Source organism: Agelaius tricolor, unplaced genomic scaffold, assembly GCF_023055355.1.
Source record: "Agelaius tricolor isolate 1412-34295 unplaced genomic scaffold, bAgeTri1.0.p SCAF_2, whole genome shotgun sequence".
Classification (NCBI taxonomy): Eukaryota; Metazoa; Chordata; class Aves; order Passeriformes; family Icteridae; genus Agelaius; species Agelaius tricolor.
In genome coordinates, this window is record NW_027269262.1 from 13,154,733 (window position 1) to 13,175,303 (window position 20,571).

Consider the following 20,571-nt stretch of genomic DNA (forward strand, 5'->3'; position numbering starts at 1 on the left):
CTGAGGGGAACAGCCTTTTCAAAGCTAACAGGTGCTTCAAAGTTGTTAAAATGAAGTGTGTTGGTCTTTATTTCAAAGCATTTACTCAAAAAAGTGTTTTCCCCCCTTTTTGCTTTAAGAAATTTTAACAGGTGTAATAAAAGTTTATGAAGCAGAGATGGATGTTCCTGTTTGTCTAGAAGACTGTTTTGATTGCCTATTCCTTCGTGCAGAACCTGCCTGCTTTGCTCCTCTGCAGTTTCATCTGGGAAGCTGGTGTCCAATCCTTTTCCACAGAGCACAAAGACAGGGCATGGGCGGCACTGCCTCAGTCACCAGCACAGGTTGGTGTCTTGCGAAAGGTGACGAGACAGCTCAGCTCTTGTGAAGGCAAGACCCTATTGCCACATAGAGAAGTGCAAGAGTACTGCCACAAGAGATGTCAGAGAAAAAGATATCCAGGGCTGTTTGCCTCCTTCCAATCCAAACCATGGGGCCTATGCATCCTGACAAGAAGTGAAGATGGTTGAGGGATGAGTACAGTAAAAGGCATCTGAAAGCCAGGAGCTGTTTGCTATGTTGGACCCTAAGGATATTATCCAAGTATCTCATCCAGCTGCCTTTCCTGATGAGCGCAATTAAACCCCATGAAATAAACCATAATTGCAGGTTGGGTGTGCTTTAAGTGTTTTACAGTAGCATTATCTGCTCTGTAAGCGCTTCCAGCCAAAAAGGATCCACTCCACACCTGCAGCATTTGCAACACCAGCAAGATAAAAGGCAATCTCCCATTTCAGGAATGCACTCTGAAGAAGCGAGAAAGTTTGTTCAGGTTAGCCTGCCATCATCCTGGTTAAGAATGAGGAAAATATGCATCCAGGCTTCAAGGGTAGTACCTTTTCCTATGCTTTTTTTCATGCAGAAAAATGATTTTTAAATATACAACAGACAGCTGCTTCCTAGGCAGCAATGCTGGGCCACGCGTTGAGCAAACCAGCTGAGAGAGTCTAAGCAATAAATGGTGGCACCTGATAGCAGAGATTTATGTGCATCCATGCAAGTCTCTACAAGAATATTGCTTTCAAGACATTTCATCCAGCTTGGCAGAGATACCATAGATCCTCTGTGGGTATTGTGGTCTCACGGACAGAAACAAACATGAAGGTCATGTGGTTGGTGGTTAGTTTTACTCAGGGTGAGTTAGAAAGCTCTTGCAGGAACAAAGGCATGCAGAGTAAATGAATGCTGGCATGGGAGGGAGCAGCACTGAATGCCTGGAACTGAGGGAAGCAGGGTGGGTGGCACAGACAAATACCTCACTGGACATGGCACCAAAAAGCATTTACAGAGCCATTGGCTGTGTGAGGAGCAGCTTGGTGATTTGCATATGTGCAAATTCCCACCTGTGGGCACGGTCTTAGTGGACTCCTTCAGTAACACCAGTATTTAAGCTGTACTCCAACACCATAAGGCAATGGATCTCTTCTGATGTCATAGGTGTATTTACCTATGTTGCTCTAAATGCTTTTTTCAGGTCACTCCAATTTAGCTTACTGTTGTTGGGGGTTTTGATTGGTGGTGATGGTGGTTTTGATTTTTTTCCAGAATAGAAAACCCCTGCAGATTTTCAGAAAAAAAATGTGGCAATGTCATTGCTCACTGTGAGTGCAAACACACATCCTGCTTGTTTCGTGCCTGCTCAGGCAGGGCTTTAAACAACCATTTGCTTCTCTCTAACTTCCCTGCACATGAGCCAAGGAAATGAAAGGGTGGGCAGGTCACCAGGGACCAGGATTGCTGCTGAAAGCCTGTTGATGTTAACACAAAGGTACAGGGAAAAGGTGTCTGCTTTCAGGTTGTTGGGAAGTTTAGAGTTGCCAGACATTACAAACTTTTCTACATAATTTGTTAATAATGATGTAGCAGGGGGCATCTGGGAGGCCACTGAAGAAAGAGCAGGCTTTCCAGGATCCTGTCTTGTCAGTTGCCCAAGCATGGATAAGAAAGCCGTCTCAAGAAAATAATCTGTCCCTCATGCTACCAGACCTGACTGATGCCTAAATGGCAATGCTTTCACTTCTCTTCAGTGTCAAAAGAGCTTTCTTGCAGGTGAGCTGCTGCTTGTATTCCTAATCAAGTTCCAATTCTTTGTACAGCTAATTCTTCTAAGTCTGATTAACTTCAGTGGGCTGACTCACATAAAGGTAAATGTGTGTGGAAGGACTTGCAGGATCAGATCTTGAGTAGGCAGCATCTTATTCTGCTACCTAAATGCCCCATGATTTCTTAAGCTGACTTTATGCACTGATTGCATGTTCCTTAAGAAATCCTGAGCTTCTCTTGCCATTTCTTCCATCTGCCTCCAAAACCATATTGCCTTTGTTTTGGATATCTTCTTAACTGTTGTTTTATCCTGCTGAGCTCAGACAAACAAGCAAGGTGAAAAGCAGTGCTGTGATGCAAACTCGTGACACTGTAATAGATGTTTATCACCCATTCAGGTAGCATAATTGCTTTTAAGATGCCGCTCCCTTCAATTAGAGCCATACAGGTCAGATGCAATGCTTTTGATGTTTAATGTTAAGAACAAGGCTTCAAGTGTGCATAATTTTGTTTTGCTTTTTTACAGAGTCCCAATTTGTCGTTCTTCAAGGCACAGTTTTTGTTTCCCATCACCCAATGCTAATACCCTTGCTTAAAGCAAACGCTTCCTGGGATTTTTCCCTCGTGTTTTTTATATTTTTTGGTACAGTCTCAGCTGTGTTTGGTGTTAGCAAGCTTTCTGGTGAACCATGACCACTATTTTCCTATTAAACTTTTTTTAAAAGCTGGGAGCTATCATTCCCATAACAAAGTGTTGAATGTGGAGCTGGTGAGGAAAAAGCATCATCACTAAATCCCTTTCAAACAGGGTATCCCATAAAATTTTGCTGTACCTGTTTCCATCAGGAATCAGTTATAAATTATGAAACTCCTATTTTACTGACTGTGTCCTCAGTACACTCTGTTCATTTAGCTGCCCTCACTTGCATTTCTACATGCAAAATACCTTTAAATACCATAAAATCAGTGATATTTTCAATTCCTCCTTACAAAATCCCATTGATTTTATATGCACCTTTTGTATCCATCTCATAGTGATTTACTCTTTGGGCTTTAAAACTGATCTTGCTAGGACTTCATTGTGCACCTAGACAGGGTTTCTGTGTTACTCAACATCTCTGTCTGATGCATTTTCAGTTGCAGGACCAATTGCATTAGATTCAATCACCAGCACAGTGACAGACTGAATGAGCATCCAGGTTGGCTATGGCCATTCTGATTTCCTCTATCACTTGTCCCATTTAAACCATGGAAATGTTACATGGAAATGTCAGGTTACTTTCAGTTTTGAGAGACCTCTCGTTCTTTGTTCTCTTTCGGTGAATGAATATGAAGGTGATATTGTTACTTGGTTGACAGATCCCTTGTCTGCATTTCTGCCATCAGAAGCCATCCCTCAGTTCATTGCAAGCACTTTACTTTTGGGAGTCTTTCATATGGATGGAGATGAGATGCGCTTGTGGTCTATCATTAAACCATGCTGTGAGTTACACACTCACCCTGGTCAGGTACAGCCCTTAGTCCACGATCTCACAGAGCATCATCAGTCTTATCTGAACTCATTTCACTTGCTGTCCTGCAATCTCTGTCCCTCTTAACCCTGAAGAACTCAACCATCCACAGCCATCCCCGTCTCACACATCGGCGGCAGGAATGCACACAGGACGGATGAGAGAGCACCGCCTCGCCCCCGCAGTTTCCCGGGCGGGTATGAGGCGAGCGAGCTCCGAGCTCCCTCAGGACGGAGCGGGGTCCGGGGGCTGTCGGGGCCGAGCCCGGGGCGAGCGGCGGCCGCTGGGTGGCAACAGCCGCCCGTCGGAGAGGAGAGAGAGCAGGGAGAGGAAGAGGAGACAGGAAGAGAGGGAGAGAGGGGAAGATGCTGGCACTAGGTATGGTGCCGAGTGTCTCCCCGTGCCCCCCTAAAAACAGACGCCAGAAGGGTTAAACACCCTGAAGGCCGCCTCAGGCACCTGGAAAGGTGCTGTTTCGTACATGGCAGAAACCAATTCCTCGGTGCGGCCTCGAAACAAAACCCGGATCACCGAGGGCACAGGTGAGCTCCGTTTAGGAGAATCCGTCTCGTTTGGACGCGGAGAGTTCCCCTTCCTCTGTTGGAGGGACACCTGCTCACCCTTCCCACACCAGTGCCTTTTCCTCAGAGGAGCAGTCACGCTGTGAACCACGCGTGACCAGTCCGTACCTGAAGGAACTATCTCTAAAAGCATACTTGGAAGGCAGGGTACATTCATTCCCAGTGCCCCCTGTCCAAGAGAACTCATGGTCACAGCTTTGTTTATGCATTTTATTCCTTTTAGCTTCGGGGGAGTTTACAGATGAGATTGTCATCCCAATCACCCTTATATCGACAAAAACTGGAAGAATTTATCAAACGTCTCTTTTCCCCCTCCTGTACTGAGCAGAGAAAGGCGCCGGGGATGACCTTCTCCCGTTCGGCTTGGCATTTCCCCGGTATGGTGCCCCATTTCAGCTGGGGCAGTCCCAGCATTACACATCCCTGGCCCCCATTGTCGGGGCTCGGCATGGCAAGGGGTCTGAGCCACCGCTATTTCCCAGCTCTGTGGGTTTAATCAGCTTTAAAGGTTAACTCTACTTCTTTGGTCAGCTCCTGATTGACCTCATCTTCAAGCAGCTCCTCAATGCCGCTCTTCAATGTAAAAAAATTCTGCAGGCCGGGGCACAGGGACAAACCTGAGCTCCGTTTCTACAAAAAGTCCTAAAACCTAACTCCCTGCCTGTCCCTGAAGACGGGCCGGGAGGGCGGCCTGCGCGGAGCAGGTGTGCGGGACCCCGCATGGCCCGCACGGCGGGGGGCACCCGGACAGCCGGGCCGGCGGCATCGGCAGCGCACCGCTCCGCGGGCCGCGCACACGCTCCAACCAAAATGCACGGCGCCCCGCACGCCTGCAGCGGGCCACTTTGCTTTTTAAAAAGGTGCATTCGGACTTCTTTTTTTTTTTTTTTTTTTTTTTTTTTTTTTATATCTCCCTCCCCGTTTCATTTATTAAAAAAAAAAATATTTAAATGAATCCGCGCGGGGCGGCGGCGGCGGCGCGGAGCGGGACGCGCTCCGCCGTGGAGAGCCGGCAGCCCCCAGCCCCGCCGCCGCTTGCTCCGCACGGGCGGCGGTGGCGGCGGGGCCGGCAGCAGCACCCGCGGCCCTGGAGCCCGCCGCCCCTCCGCGCCCGCCGCTCCGCCGCTCTCCGCACCTCCTCCGCCGCCCCGCCGCCGGCCCCAGGCCCGCGCCGCGATGGAGGGCGGGCCCGGACCGCGGGGGGCTGCTCTCCTCCCCCCGCCGCCGCCTATATTTTTTTTTCTTCTTCTTTTTTTTTCTTTTAAGCACCCCCCCTCCCCATTTCCCCCTTTTCTTGAATGAAGCGTGAGGCGGAGCTCTAGGAAACCACCGCGCCCGGCTACGCCGCGCGGGGCCGGAGCCACCCCTCGGGCTCCGCTCCTCCCCGCCTCTCCCCGCCCCCGCCGCTCCGCTCCGCTCCCCCCGCCGCTGCCGCCGCCGCCGCCGCCGCCGGGAGAGCTCCCCGCCCGCGCCCGCCGCCGCTCGGAGCCGCCGCTGCCGCCGCCGCCGTCCGGAGCCGCCGCCGCCGGCAGCAGCAGCGCGGAGCGCCCGGAGGAGCCGCCCCCGGCCGGCGGGGTGCGCGGGGCTGCGCGGGCGGGCGGGCGGGCGGGCAGCGGCGCCGCGGCCGCGGTCCCCATCGGCACCAGTCACACCGCACACACGCCCCGTCCGCGCCCCTCTTCGGCAGCGCCAGGGGCTCTTCCTCCGCCGATACAAAGCTGCTCGGGAAATGGCAGCAGTCAAAAGCAATTTTCCTTCTTTATTTTTATTTTCGTTTTTTAATTAATATTTTTGGCGCTCTTTCTTGTGAAAAAGAATTAATTTCCTAAATCCATACAATTTTTTTTTAATTTTTAATTTTTTGGGTGTGTGCGTGCGTGTGTGTGGAAGCACCGGGTTCCTGCGATCGGTGTCTGAATGAAACTACGTAAATGCATATGTCTGTACGTTGCACTGGAGGGAAAAACAGAGCACTTCTGCGAGAGCTTGGATTCAAATGTGGTTCATCTGGTCTCCAGGATTTTCCGTCTCTTTGGGGTTGTTCGCCTTCCCGGTCTGCGAGGCGGGATTTTCTGAGCTTTGACACATCTTTGGAGATGTCTGTTAAACAGGAGTCTGGGAAAAAACATTTGAAATCGTAGAATTTATTTTTTTTTTTGCCCCTTTCCCATCCCCTTGTTGACTTGAAGCATCAAAGCAACCAGAACTTCACGCTTCTGAAGACTTGTGATGTTTGGATTTTATTGTTGCTATTTTTCTTTTAGAGGAAACTTGACAGAGGAACATATTTATAGTCCAAGTAAGTACTTTACAGAGGAAATTTAGTTTGTGTAACAAAAAAACCCAAAACCTAATGTTGAGGTTTCTAGCATAAAGTGCATTGGATTAACGTCCATCCAAGGCTGCTTTAGCAAATTGTGTTGAATTGCAATTTTTACAGTGTGTGTTCGTCCGCTCTTTCGTGTCCGTGGTAGTCCAGCACCTAGGGGAAAATGCACCTGATTTTGAGTCGGTATAATATTTTTTAAGATGTATTTCAACACCGAGGAGGAAATGGTCCTAAAGTAAATTTATAATAAGTAATAAATGTGCACCTGGAAGTAAAGTATTTGCAGCATTCTAATCCCTATTTATGCCGTGCATCTCAAACCAAGGAGGAAACACTGAGAAGACAAAAGTACCTCCGAGACCCCGAGAGCTCCCCCACACCAGCATGAATGAAACCGTGTCCAATACAATAACTGGATTATAATTTTTGGTGTTATTAATTTTATTATTATTGGCTGCTTTACTTTTTTGGGTTCATCCTGCTCCTCTTCTTCCTCTCTCCCTTCCTCTTGCTGCTTCCTCGTGGGAATTATGGCTCATCCGGGGAGAAGAGGTTACGATAACCGGGAGATAGTGCTGAAGTACATCCACTATAAACTCTCTCAGAGGGGATACGACTGGCCTGCCAGTGAGGACAGGGCATCCCTGCCTCCAGGTCTCTCTGCTCCTGCTGCTGCTGCGGTTGCTGCTGCTGCTGCTGGGACTTCCTCTGATCACACTGGGCTGGTGTCTCCGCACCCCGAGCCCCCCGGCTCGGCTGCTGCTAGCCATGCGCCCCCGGCCGAGGGGCTGCGCCCCGCACCCCAGGTCGTGCACCTCGTCCTGCGCCAGGCAGGGGATGAGTTCTCCCGACGCTACCAGAGGGACTTTGCCCAAATGTCCGGCCAGCTGCACCTGACGCCCCTCACGGCCAGGAGCCGCTTCGTGGCGGTGGTGGAGGAGCTCTTCCGAGATGGGGTTAACTGGGGCAGAATTGTGGCCTTCTTTGAGTTTGGCGGTGTGATGTGTGTGGAGAGCGTCAACCGGGAGATGTCTCACCTCGTGGACAGCATCGCCGCCTGGATGACCGAGTACCTGAACCGGCAGCTGCACAACTGGATCCAGGACAACGGAGGCTGGGTAAGTGCCTTGACTGCTCGGTTCCTCTCCCGGCTCCAGCCTGTGGCTGGTGGGACCCCAGGTTGGGCAGTGCCCAGGATTGCACTCGTGGCAGCAAAAGGTTTGCCCAGGGGGTGTCTGCAGTGCAATGTGCCAAAGCAGTGCAGGCCTTTTGCCAGTTGTCAAGTTTCATCTCCATGCAGGGTAGGGTGGAGTGGTTTGAGTTGAGGGGAACTGCTACAGCTTGTGAACAAAAGGGGTGGTCAAGGCTCTGTCTTCATCTGCGGTCTCCACTTTGCTGTGGTCTCCACTTCTCCTGTCCACCCTCACCTGCTGGCAGAATGGAGGCAGGTTCCTAGCCAGGGCAGGTTCCTAGCCAAGGCAGTGTCGTGCAGTGGGGTGGGAGGGGGCAGCACGGATGCCCATGCCAGAAGAGGCATACACACTGCAGTAGGTCCCAGGCAGTGTCGGGACAGCAGGGGCCACCTGTGTGTGTGTGCTTGCAGTATCCCTACCCGCGAGGGGTGATGTACCAGACTGGTGTGCAACAAACATGGGATGCTGGTGTTGCCAGCAAGCAGGTGGCCATCAGTGACAGTGTCTGCAGCTGTGGTTGTCACTGGAGTGGGGTTTTATGGGATAAAATAAGTCTAGAGTGAAAAATCTTTCTCTTGAGATGAAACAAAGGTGCTGGGAGACGTGTCTGTGGGCTTGTTCTGGAAAATGAGTATTTGTTGTGATCTGATGAGTGGCTGTGTTTCTAGGGTAGAGATCACCTCTGTCTGGGGCAGGCTTCAGCATCAACTAGAGAGGGAAGCTTTCCACTGGTGGAAAATGGACAGCTTTTTCACTTGTAGTCAGTTAAAAGCTTTTCCTCTCTCCCTCTCCTTCCAGAATAAGTAACTGCATTGAATCAGAAGGGTATTTATTTCCTTTTTTCCTTTATTAGTTGATGTACTGGAACAAAATGTGGTCTCAGCTGCTCTCCCACAAACCAAACCTGTTGTTGTATGCGTAGAGCTTATGATATTACTGTTTTGGAGGGAGAAATGGCAAAAGTTATACTGAAGAAGAAACCTATGTTGAGAGCTGGCAAAACTCACCTAGAAATGGAGGTCAGCTAGGTAGGACACTGGCAGTTTCAGGTTCTCCTGTGAAATACAGAAAGCTGACTCAATTACACAGCACACCTTTAAGAGGTGTATGTAGAAAAATGTAAATTACATGTATGTTTCCCAGTTAACATGTTTTTCAAGCTTGGTGTTTGTTAGCACTGGGTCTCTTGGTAAATCAGTGTTAGGCTAAATAATGTGCTGCCTGCATTGACTATCTCTGTTAAAAAATGAAGGTGTTGCCTTCCCTGCTGCTGAACCTGCCTGACTAAAGGGGATTCATGTCCAGCGATGCAGAGGACATCTCCTGCTGCTATAACAGAGGGAGCAAGGCTTTGGGGCCCTTTTCTCACCAGGAATCCACACTGCGCACCTCCCAGAGGAGTGCTGCTGATCCCTGCCTACAAGTCACACTGGAGGCAGGATTGTTCTCCTGCTCTCCTCTGCTTCCATCAAGAAGAAAAAAAAAAAATCAAGATTCATGGGGCCAGAAGGGGGAGCAAAAAATGTGTGTGTGTGTGTCTGTGTGTCTGTGTATTATATACAAATAGGCACACATACACAGACACACACTTACGTATATACACACATACACACAGCATGACTCCAGCACTTGGTTGTTGGGACCACACTTGGGAGAGGCAGGTCTATCCCCTGACCCCCTAGTTCATGGATCACTACAGAGGGTTTGTTAGTGCTGTGGGGGTCTTTTTTCACAAAACAGATAACTGGAGGGAAAAAAAAAAACCCTGAATGGTTCCGGCTTTTGGAGAGCTTGGCTTGTTCAGAGACGAGCAGCTAAAGGGTTAGGGATTTTGGAATTGCACTTCTGGGCTGGGATGCCTGACTTGTGCGTAAGTCCCTCCTCAGGCTGGAAGCCCGTCTGCAGAGCTGGGGCCCTTGGTTAGCTCCAGAGCCAGTGAAGTCATTCTGTTGACTCCAGTGAGCTTTGGATCAAATCGTGAGCATGCTGGAGATGTATTGTCCTGTGGGTGTATTGTGTAAAGAGAAACATAAATAATGAATAAAACCGAGAATGTGAAAAGACAGGTGTGACCAGGCGTGATTGGCCAGAGGAGGCGAGTGCTGGAGCTGTTGCTTGACAGTTAGAAGTACAAGAAACTCGGACTGTAAGCAATCACTGCCCTTAAAAGGAAAGGATTCTTCTTATCAATAGCCATTTAATTGTTTATTGAGGTTTCCTGTCAACAAAAGCTCCAGAATTTGGATGCACGTGATACTGTTTACTGTCTCTTGTTATTTGTAATGTACGCATGGAAGATGTGCAAAATACTACCTGAAGGTGGCTTTTGCTTGTCTCTCTGGTATATGGCTGGTACCTTTGAGCCCTAGCATTATTAAACACAGGCAAAACCTTATAGCTGGTTACAAAGAACAAAAGACTAACATGAAGTTGCAAACACAGCTTTTGGGATCCTCTCTTCAGGCAGAAGAAATCAAGGAGGACATGAGGCAGTGGATTTTTCTTTTTTCTTTTTTATCTTTTTTTTTTTTTCTTGATTTCAGGATCTGTCAGTGTAAAAGGATGCTTTAATACATGTGCTTGGTCTTCAACTTGCCTCTTGCACCATACCCCATGTATGAACCTTATTCATAAATGGCTTTTCCAGAGTGGCTTTGTATGTGGTCATGTTTGGTAGGACTTCAGGACAGCCTCTTGCAAGATCTCCCTGTCATGCAGGGTGCTACAACAGGCAGGAGCCCTGGCTGCTGTAGCCTTCTCCTCCTTTATATTTTGGCTCCCTGTTAGTTTGTGGAGTGGTAAGTTTATTAGAGGCTGCACAGTACCAGAGAAGAGAGTGTCACATTTAGTCATGAGAGCATGTTTTACACAGCAGGTAATTTGGGCAGCATGGGCCTTGTGTCTCATGAATGGGCCTGTGTCTTACACTCAGGTCTGAAATTTGGTTGACGTGTTTTTCTTGTTTGTCTGTTTGGTCTGAATCCATTCTATAAGTTGACAGTGTGTTTTCAGGATGTGAATTCTTTATATTGCAAGGGAAACAAAGAAGGAAAACATATCGAAGGGCAGGGTGGGAGGGGTATATAGCTGGTGGAGTATAAATTTTAGGCACTAGACATTGCTGATAATGGTGTCTGGGGTTGTTAATGCCCTTACAATACACAGCCTCATGGGTTTGTTCAAAACTTAGAAAAAGCAACAGATGGGAACTGCACGTAATCTGCATTATTAGCTTGTGGTTCTGGTGGCAAATAAATGCTGCTTTCAAAGATTTTCACTTTGGCCAGGATACCGCAATATTGTACTTTGGCCTGATAACATCTTAATTGTATTAAAAAAGAAAAAAAGAGGAGAACTAGCTCATCTCTGCAATTTTGTGGTACTTGGTATAATATGTGCTTTCTGATTAAAAACTTAATGGCTTCATTTTAATTTCCAGAGCTACAGAAGGACTGGCTTGGCAGTGGCCTGTCGCACTTGGCAACTTTTTTTGACGTTGACGTGGGGAACACTGAAGGGATGCAGTTGGTGTGGGAGAAACAACTGTGTTTGTCTTGCAGTGATGGGTTCCCTCTTTGGGCACACACCCTAACAGACGTGGGATCAATGCTTGGCTCTGGGCACTTGTAGTCCAACATATGGCTTTCTCCCCAAGCTGTTAAAGAAAAAAACAAGAGCATGAGCACTACAGAACTCCTTCTGTACCATCATATTTACATAGACATGTACATTTTGATATAAAGTATGAGAAGAAGCCCAGGTAAGAGAACCAGAGAGAAGATTCAGCCAAGAACACCTAATTTTAAATTACTGTATTTACATTTGAACCAGGAATGCAATGGCCATGTGCTTTCATGTGATTCTGTTCCTTTGTTGTGGTTGTTTATATTCTGCTCGAGAGTTAAGGCCACATACGGAGAAGGATTTAGATGTCTGAAGAGGACCTTAGATGGAGCATAAGCACTTGTATCCTCCAAGTGCCTGCCTAGCCAGAGTGGTGATGGAAGTCCCTGGCTTCTCACTGTTCCTCACCCGAGCTAGTCAGGAGCTGATTCTGCCTTGAGAGAAGGGAGGGACTTCAGGGCTGTATGGGACACCATTCCCAAGAATCTCCATGTCCCAAAGCTGGCAGACACCCTTTGGCCCAGCTGCTGTCACTTAGGTGCCATCCTCACCTGCAAAAGCATCTGAGGAGAAGTCCCCACTTTTCCTGGCAGCTCCTTAGTTTAGGCCTTTCCTGAGCTTTGGCAATGAGACTTTCTTTCTCCAGCCTGGCAGTGGGGCATCACATCTCCAACATCTCTGGAGGTTTCACCTTCCAGGTGGCTGCTGATTTTGCTGAGGTATCTTCCCCTCTGGCAACAGGTCTCCTTCTAATTCTGCAGGGGTGAGATTTCTTTTGGTGGAGGAGGAAGAACTAGGGTGTCTAATTCCTGCAGTCTGATGTGTTTTCTCAGGTGGCTGTCCACAGCCAAATGAATAAATGCTTCTTAGATGAGCAACAAGACCCCAGCTTTCTCTTCTCCTGAGCTGACTGTCCTAATCACTGATGATTTATTACTCTTTTTACTCTTTTATTTTGTGCCTATTGAATAATTAATTTTCTTTGCTTGGTGGCACACCTTGGAAAGGAAGCTGGGAGGATCTCTGTGCCCTGCAGTGGTCCATGGCTGTGTCATGAAGGTGAGGGATGGCAGAGGCATCTGCCTCCAGGACAGAGCTAGAGATCATGGACCAGTGTGGCACAGGGCCCTTCCAGAGCTTGTGCGTGGGGCACTGACCAAAATCCCATCCCTTCTGGGCTCTGGATTTGGGCTGCTCTGCTAGGCACCCTCCTGCACAACACGCTGCTTCTTGTGCAAGTCCCAAGCAAAAGCCTCTTGCTCTGTCAGCACAGGACTTCACCTGGCTTGCAGAGGGATGCCAGGTGCTTTGCCAAGGAGAGCATGGAGCAGAGGAGCTTTGGCTTTCTTCAGCGGCGATGCGCGGCCTTGTAACGACTCAATCCCCAGTGGGGCTAACCCCAAGTCACTGTTTGACTGGTAAAGGAAACTATCTGAAATCCACTCAGTTAAATAAGTGAATTGGCAGTTTCAAGTGTAGCACCTTCTAGGTCCTTTGCCAGTTTTTGTGGCTTTGTGGGTTTATAATCAAATTCTCAAAATATTATCAAAATATTTTTCTTTTTGCTGTTGCTGAAGAAAAAGAAATTTGTTCTGCGGAGGATCTGTGCCGAAGCAAGGAGAAGTGCTAGGGCAGAAAGAGAAAATGATTGTGGTTCTCTAGTCCTTTTCATTTATAATAGCTTTCTCTGTAACTTGCAAAAACAGTGGGCTGCATATTTTCTCAGAAGTCTGTTTTTTTTCTAAAAAAACAAAAAAAATGTATTGACTGTGACCTTTAAAATTTCAGAACCAGGGGTCTCACTTCTGGAGATGATGTCATTTGCCTTGATCTTGCAAAGAACTGTAAAGTTCAAACAGCAATCCTATTAAAAAGTTTTACTTTACTTTCAATATCAAGAAATAAGTTTGTTCTGTGTCTGCACTAACACAGGCATCTCCCAAGCTGCTGTGTTCGCTCTGCTGGACAGTAAGGAGCTTAGTTTTTTGAGTATGTAGCTTGAAATTCAGAGTCGGTAATCCATGGAGAAAATCCAGTTGAATTTTTCTGCCGAGGCACAAGCGTTCCTCCGATGGCAAAGCACGGCTCTAGCAGGAGAATCACAAGACCTATGCAGTGATGTGTGAAATTGCATGTGGAGCAGAAGCATTTTCCCAGCAGCCAGATCCTAGGGCCCGGGCTTCCTAAGGCAGCATGGGAACTTTGTACTGCATGGCCAGCAAACATTGAGCCCTGGTGCTCAATACGGGTGTCCTTGATGAGAGAGGGTCATCTCTCAGCAGGTTGGGCCTGGTGGAGAGGTGGATGCAGAAACGGGAGTGGTGCTCATGTGTCGCTCTGAAACCTCTGCTGTGGTTTTGGTCTCGTGTGGTGGTTTGTGCCTGGTGCACAGAAAGCCAGCCAGGCTCTGCCATCACCACCAAGCGGTGCTGGGCTGGGGCTTGGGCTAAGGGTGGCTGAAGTGGTGGCTCTCTGCTTGCTGGTGCGGGATGCCAGCAGTTGTGCTGTGTCCTTGTCTCCCATCTTGCTCTGCAGCCCGCTCGCTGAACCAGACCAAAGCCTTTTATCACCACAGTCCTGCCCCAGGGCTCTGGCAAGGCAGTGGCCACTGGCTTCTGACCTGAGGTCTGGGTAGCCCCAAACTGGGTCAGCAGCCTGGGCAGTCATGGAGCCAAAAAACAGTGTAAAAGATCTGATTGAATAATGACTATCCTGTTAGCAAAGAGGATTTTTACTTGTTGCCTGATTCATTTCCATCCCTTTTGGTGATCAGGGTTATGGTGAGACGTTCTGGTTCTCTGCCTGTTTTTACTTTCTGCTTCAAGGTGGAGCAGCAGTCCTCAGCTTCCTGACTGCCCCTTCCATCCCTGCTGCTGGCACTGGGCACTGGGTGCTGGGCAGGGTGCTGGGCGCTGCCTCCTGGCCCTCGGGAGCTATGTGTGCCAGCTCTGGCCTTGCCCTGCCCACCTCCATCCTTGTTTTATTTTCCTTCACACCCTTGGGAGGGTGGAGCCCAGCCCTGTTTGGTTTGTTGGTTTTTTAAAAATAATTTATTTATGAGCACCTCGTGGCTGCCCTCCTGCTGATTTAGTAATAATAATAACAACATTTGTTACTCAGTGGCAGCAAAATACTGATTATTTCTAAGGGCAGTACCGGCCTGTTTTATTTTCCATTTCATATATAATAATAGGATGGATGAAGGTGTGCAATGCCATAAATCTTCTCTTCCCCAGCAGGATAACATCCAGGCCTTGGCAAACATGAATGCTGATGACAGATTTGAGGGATTTTTATTTTACTCTGGCTTTCAGTCTCATTAACAATCTGATGGCTTTTTTTTTTTGCCTTTTTTTTCCTTTTGGCTTCCAAAAGACTATGAAACCAGATAACTTTTCCAAATGCATCTGAAAGTCTGGAATTTATTTTCTGTTATTTTATCTTAATGTTAGTTTGCTGTCATAATTATTGTATATTGATAGACTTTACAAAATTCCCCCTTGCTGGAAAGTTCCTTGCCAGTTTCTGGGTTTTACAGTTAATGAGTAAGAAAACAAATCCGATGTTAGAAAGTGTTGCCATTGACTTCAATAGGAACAGGAAGAGGCACTTAATTGGACAATTGTAGTTGTGTTTACTTTGTATATATGGCAAGAAAAATAAGATCAAATGAAAAAGCCACAGGTTTTCAGCTAATAGAGAGAACCAGCCTTTTCTGCAACACATGATTAACCTTTGGAAGTTGTTTTCATGGGAAAGCTGTGAGTGAAAGTACTGAGTTGCATCCAGGAAAAGTTTAGATATTTATTTATAAGAGTAAGGAAAACATCTGTGCTGCTGTTTGAGTCAAATTGTTGGAAAGGGCAGTCATACACCTTGGGGTAAATGTAACATCAGCTGCTGAAATCAGATCACCAGGTGCTGAGTGTAGAGCTTTCTCCAGGTAATGCTATTTCAAAATTATCAATTCTATTATTTCTCCTCCAGAGCACCTGGTGTTGGTTGGTGACTGGGGATACTGGGATGGATGTGCTGCTGGCTCATCCATCCAGGGAAAACTTACTCCTGCATGTGTTTTGTTAAGGTAATTTTAAATGCACTTGATGTGTTTCTGCACCTACATCATGGAATTTATTCGTGTGCTGACTGGGGTTCTGTTGTGCATTGCCATTTCTCATTTAAAGTTGCAAGCCAATCCTCCTTGTATTTGTCATCGAAATTCTGCAAAAAGAACCAGGAGCTGGATTTGACTGTGGTTTGACTCCATGATCATAGAGGTCTTTTCCAACCCAAATGATTCTGTGATTCTGTGATTTTGAAAGAAATAGGCTGCATCCTTCAGTGCATACATAATTTTATTGCTATTTTATTTAGGAAGCATGAAAAGAATGATTCTGCTTTGTTGATTGAAAAGGCAGCTCAGTGGGTTTCAGGACACTTTGGTGAGTAATTTAAGAATGTGGGCCAGGTACAATAAAAAGGAAAGGCCTCATTTTACCCCGCATAGGGACTGAAAGAGGCCATCACCCAGTTGTTTGAGAAAGTAACTAAGAGTCAGAACTTAACTTCCTCTTCTTGCTCTAGTAGTGAGTGTACGATAGGAAATGGGGCAAATCACTAATATCTCTCTTTTTCAGTTAACCCATATATGAAATAGGTATTCTTGCTATATAGCGCACAAGGTATGGGAAATTTGTTGTTGCCATCATGCTATCATGAACTGAGCTGATGATCTATAATTTAAAAAAAAGGAGTGATACAAGGTACAATTTTGAACAAAATGTCCAGTTTAGTAATTTGGAGTTTAGAATAAAGCTCAAATCTGTAGCATTACATTTTGTCATTGCTGGAGCTTGCTAGCCTGGGAAAGAGCAAAGTGAGTCAGATTGTGAAAGTATCTTGGGTGAGATTTGAGTGGAGAGGAGATAAAAGAAGGAAAAAAAAGTCAAATGGAAATTAGGCTTAAACTTTTTCAGTTCCACTGTTTGAATGTTTGGCAATCCTTGTGATGGAAGCAGATTAAAAAGATGGGTTTCAGGTGTTGATTTCTAGTTTTTATGTAGGGGAAGGGTGAGCAGTGAGAAATGGCAAGTGATAGTATTTGTTTTCCTTTAAGTATCAGCACCGTTCATTTGGTGTTTCAAGAAGGAATTTGTCTTTCCTTTTCTATTCCCACTGTATGAAAAAGCTGTTTGTGGCATTTCAGGAGTAGCATAGGTATATCATATGCACCTGTAGGAGGTATCTTTATACACTTGCATTCTTGTGTTTCCATTCACAAGATTCATTAAATATTCAGATACAAGTAGCAAAAGCGATTTAAAATATTTTTTTTAAAAGTGAGTAGTAATCAAACCTTTTGGCATAATCATGAGCTTGAAGTTACTCTTAAATATCTTGCTGAACTGAGGCTTAGGAGACAAAATTTTTGTTATGTGCCTTGGAGAGACTTGCATGAGTCACTAGAAAGATGAAATAAGACCACAGACAGCAGGCCAGTGAAATCTATGGGTCAGTCCTGTAGCCTGTTTTTGTGATGGAATAACTATTGCAGGCTTTTCTCTAACAGAGTGAGCTCCTTTCTTAAGAATATTTTTCACATGTTCAGACTTGTTATAAGATGTAGTAGAGGATCCTATTTCTAATCTCTTATTTTTAATAGAGAAAAAAGAGTTAGAAATAAATCAAAGATAAATACTCTAGTAAATGAGTTGGCATTTCCATTAGCAGAATAAGATGGTCAGTGCTGTACATAGATAAAACCTGTTGAGGTTTCATTCTCAAGAATGAACTCACAGCTTGAGTAAAAAAAAAGACAGAGAAAAACTGTAGTAATGACTCCCTGGTTCATAACTGAAGCAAATTCTACATTGTGCTCCAAGTGTCTGCAAATTTTTCCTCAAGTCAGACATATCCAAAGCCCCTCTCCTGAAGTGATCTGGCACATCACATTAAATCACACTCTCCAACTATCTAATCCTCTGTCTGCTGCTGGATGCGCAAGGTCCCAGATATAACTGAGGAGGAATCCTAATGCCTGTGTTATTTCCAGATTCCACCTTGACCCGTTCCTTTCTCTGTTTTCCAGATCTGCAGTAATTAGCAGCACTGCTGTGGAGCTTGGCTGAGGGAAAGGCTTTGCTCCTCACGGGGCCGGAGTCCCGCAGCAGGGCGCCCTTACAAGAGAGAAAATAAACCAATCTCTTGAAATGTCAGGTGGCAATCAAGGCTGCAAGTAAATGAGCTGGCCTGGAGTCTGTTCAGGCTTCTGTAGTAGCTCATGGCTGTCTGAAAAAAAAAATCCCTGCAGTAGAAAATCCATGTATTTGGCTCTGGATTGAATGTGTGGAATCCTTGCCCGTTTGGAGTCAACAGCAATTTTTTTTCAGTATGGGTGCTAAAACTGGTGGTGTCTAGCCTCACACAGCAGTGAGCATGTGGGCAGACCCAGAAAGGGACCAGTGAGGTGTTGTGCAGAGCCCTGGTTACAGTGGGTGGTTGGGCACAGCTGTGCAGTGGTGGAAAACTGGAGCAAGGCTGCCTCTGCCTTTTCCTTGAGAGTGCTCTTCAGCCTCCCCAGGCATCCCCACTGTAAGGGGAGCCCAGGATGCCACACAGATCCTTCTGACTGTGCTGTGCGGAACAGAGGTAGTAGTGTCCCACCAGGACCACAACAGCTTTCTAGAAATTGGTCCTGCTCAGCTTGGCCAATGAAGCTGTTCCTCAGCCCCAGGGGCAAGCTGGGGAACCTCCCTGGTGCTCTAGGAGCATGAGAAGGGGCCTTTCCACTCTGCTCTCAGTCTGGGTGGCACAGGTTGTGGGGAAACCTGTACCTTTTTTCATACCTAATGAAGTGGATTCTTTTACAAGGGAATAGTATATTTATTTTACAAGCAACTGTTTTTTTCCTGTTTTTTTAAAAAAAACAATTATTTTCCCCAACACAGTGAGAAGGATGCTTGTGACATGGTAGTACATCCTGCAGGCTGGGACTTCTGTGGGAGTTCAATGGACTGAAGGAAGAGGCAGCACTGGCACACTGTTAAACTATGCAAACTGGCCTAGGGTTTGTTTTAGAACACTTGCTTGCTTTTTTTTCCCCCCTGTCTCTCTACTCCCTTCTCTTCCCCCCTGCAGACACAATACATCATTCTTGCAAACGCAACTGTTTAACTTTAATAACTGGCCTAGAGCAAAAACTGACAGTGGGAGAGGAGCTGTTTGGTTTGCAATTGCTGACAGCTGGAATAAACTACCTGTTCTTTTGGAAGGGATGGACAGGCAGCTTGTTTGGTTTTCAGGAGACTTTGATCCCTAAAGAAACTCCTCTTAACAAAAGGAAATAATGACTGGAACTGTGGCAGCTCAGTGTTACTGACTGCTCTTTATTTGTAAGGCTCCACATTCCATGGGGAAGCACTGTGTGCAGACGTCCCTTGCCTCTGCACTTCAGACCTTTCTGCTGAGAGCACCTCCTCATCCTGAAAGATCACTGTCACCAGTGCCTTGGGAGAGACACAGAGTCCTGCTAAAATCAGTTTCCTATGATCAAGGTCCCCATCAGGCTGGTTTGACAGGAGCTCTTCAGAGTAGTTAAATGGCTTGGGTTCTCAAAACCCTGCCTTGAAGCAATGAAGGCTGAATGATTAAGTTAGAGATTAAATAATTTTGCAATGAATGGTTTTACCTCTGGCTCCTTAAGAAAGTCAGCCTTCTTACTTTGCCAGGTTTCAGAAGAAAATGGCAGCAGTCCCATTTCCTCTTCTCTTCCCTCAGGGCCTGCCACCCTTTTTATTTTTATTTTTATTTTTTTCCTCCCAGGGCCATTAGACAACATGCAAATTATTGTTAATAGGGCCAGAACAATACTGAATTCCCAGTGGGATCGTTAGGGTCTAAGCCACCGTGTGCCAGCCCTCAGTGTGACACTAATTTTGGCCGTGTCTGCCCCTGGGTTTGGAGGTCAAGCGGAAGGGGGCTATTGAGCACAAACCTAAGCAGGACCTGTCCCTGCAGTGGGCTCTGGCCAGCCTGTGCCTGGGACTTCTTCTGACCCCCTGGTAAGGCTGGTGTGCCACAAGGCACTGGCTCCTTCCTCCAGCTCTCCTGCAGCCTCACTGAAGGTTCCTCAGAGGGGACAAGTCCTCCCCTGCACAGGGACCTTGCCCCCCTGAGCTTTGGTGCAGCGTCTCCAGAGGACAGGGACAGGTTGGGGGAGCTGAGGAGAGGATGCTCTACCCCCATATTTCCTTCCTCTATCAGGCCCTTCCTCCCAGGAACCCTGAGAGTCCTCCCCTGGAGGAACAAGTTGGCAATTAATGTTTCAACATTGGGTTTGGAAACTACATGGACTGTGTACCACAGCTCAGAGGGAAAGGAAGGGCAGCTGCCTTCAGGCCTTAGCCTTGAGCTGGGCTCTGTTTCTTGCCTTTGCTTTAAAGTCATGGGATTTTGCCATTGGAACTGTTGGCAGGGGGATTAGGGCATTTGTAAGACTCCTTTTGTAACACATTTTACAGGGAAGTGGTTGTAACTGTATTTGAAAGTGAATGTAGGGGACAAATAAAAAGTATGTCTGACATCACTGACTGAAGTAAAAGTAGGGGGAATTGGATGTCTGTCAAGACTGGGATTGCAAGTTCCTTTTCTCCTGCAAGACTTGCTGAGGTATGGTTGTGCCTGCTGCAGGGTAGAGGCTGAAATCCCCAGCTCCACTGCACTTTGGCAAATGCCAAGACCTTAACATCATGTCTTCACCCTAGATTTTGGTGGATGAACAAAATAAAAAAGGAATGCATTAGATTTTATAAAATACTTCCAAGTAGTAGTTTGGCTGGGTTTTTTTTCTCCCCTTCTCTCTCTTTTTGACCTTGGCAAGGATTCTGTGTGCTCCCCAATGCTGGGAATTCAGGTGTGCTTACCTTTAAAAGGTAGCAATAGACTTGCTGAAGTCTCTGACTTCCAGGGAAGCAGAATGAGAGGACTCAAGCAGAAAGTGAAACTCTTTAAAAACACAAATGCGACAGAGCAGCTTTCTTTCATTTTCCCAACTAAGCATAATGCAAAAAAGTAAACAGTTGGCACAAATTACTTATACAGGTTTGCCAGGGGGCTGATCAAAAACACACTGAATTCAGCTGTATGTTTTGCACGAAGTTCAACAGGTTTTTTGCATCAGACTCGTTGCAAGGTAGAGAAGGATATTTTTTGAAAGAAAAATGCCATTTGAAAAAAATGTGGAAAATTCTCCA

General features: G+C 46.7%; 1 protein-coding gene across 2 annotated transcripts in view; it reads left to right on the forward strand.

Moving 5' to 3' along the window:
* Positions 1 to 5,502: 5,502 nt before the first annotated feature.
* BCL2 (BCL2 apoptosis regulator) overlaps positions 5,503 to 20,571 on the forward strand; it is a 97,057-nt gene continuing 81,988 nt past the window's right edge. Inside the window, exons 1-2 of one of the 2 annotated variants that reach the window (XM_071453376.1) lie at positions 5,503 to 7,621; positions 11,136 to 11,383. In XM_071453376.1, coding sequence (XP_071309477.1) covers positions 7,034 to 7,621; positions 11,136 to 11,288 — 741 coding nt within the window. In that variant the 5' untranslated portion in view covers positions 5,503 to 7,033 and the 3' untranslated portion in view covers positions 11,289 to 11,383. Of the gene's footprint in view, positions 7,622 to 11,135; positions 11,384 to 20,571 lie in introns of those variants that run through there. The other variant, XM_071453386.1, reaches the window with a different exon arrangement.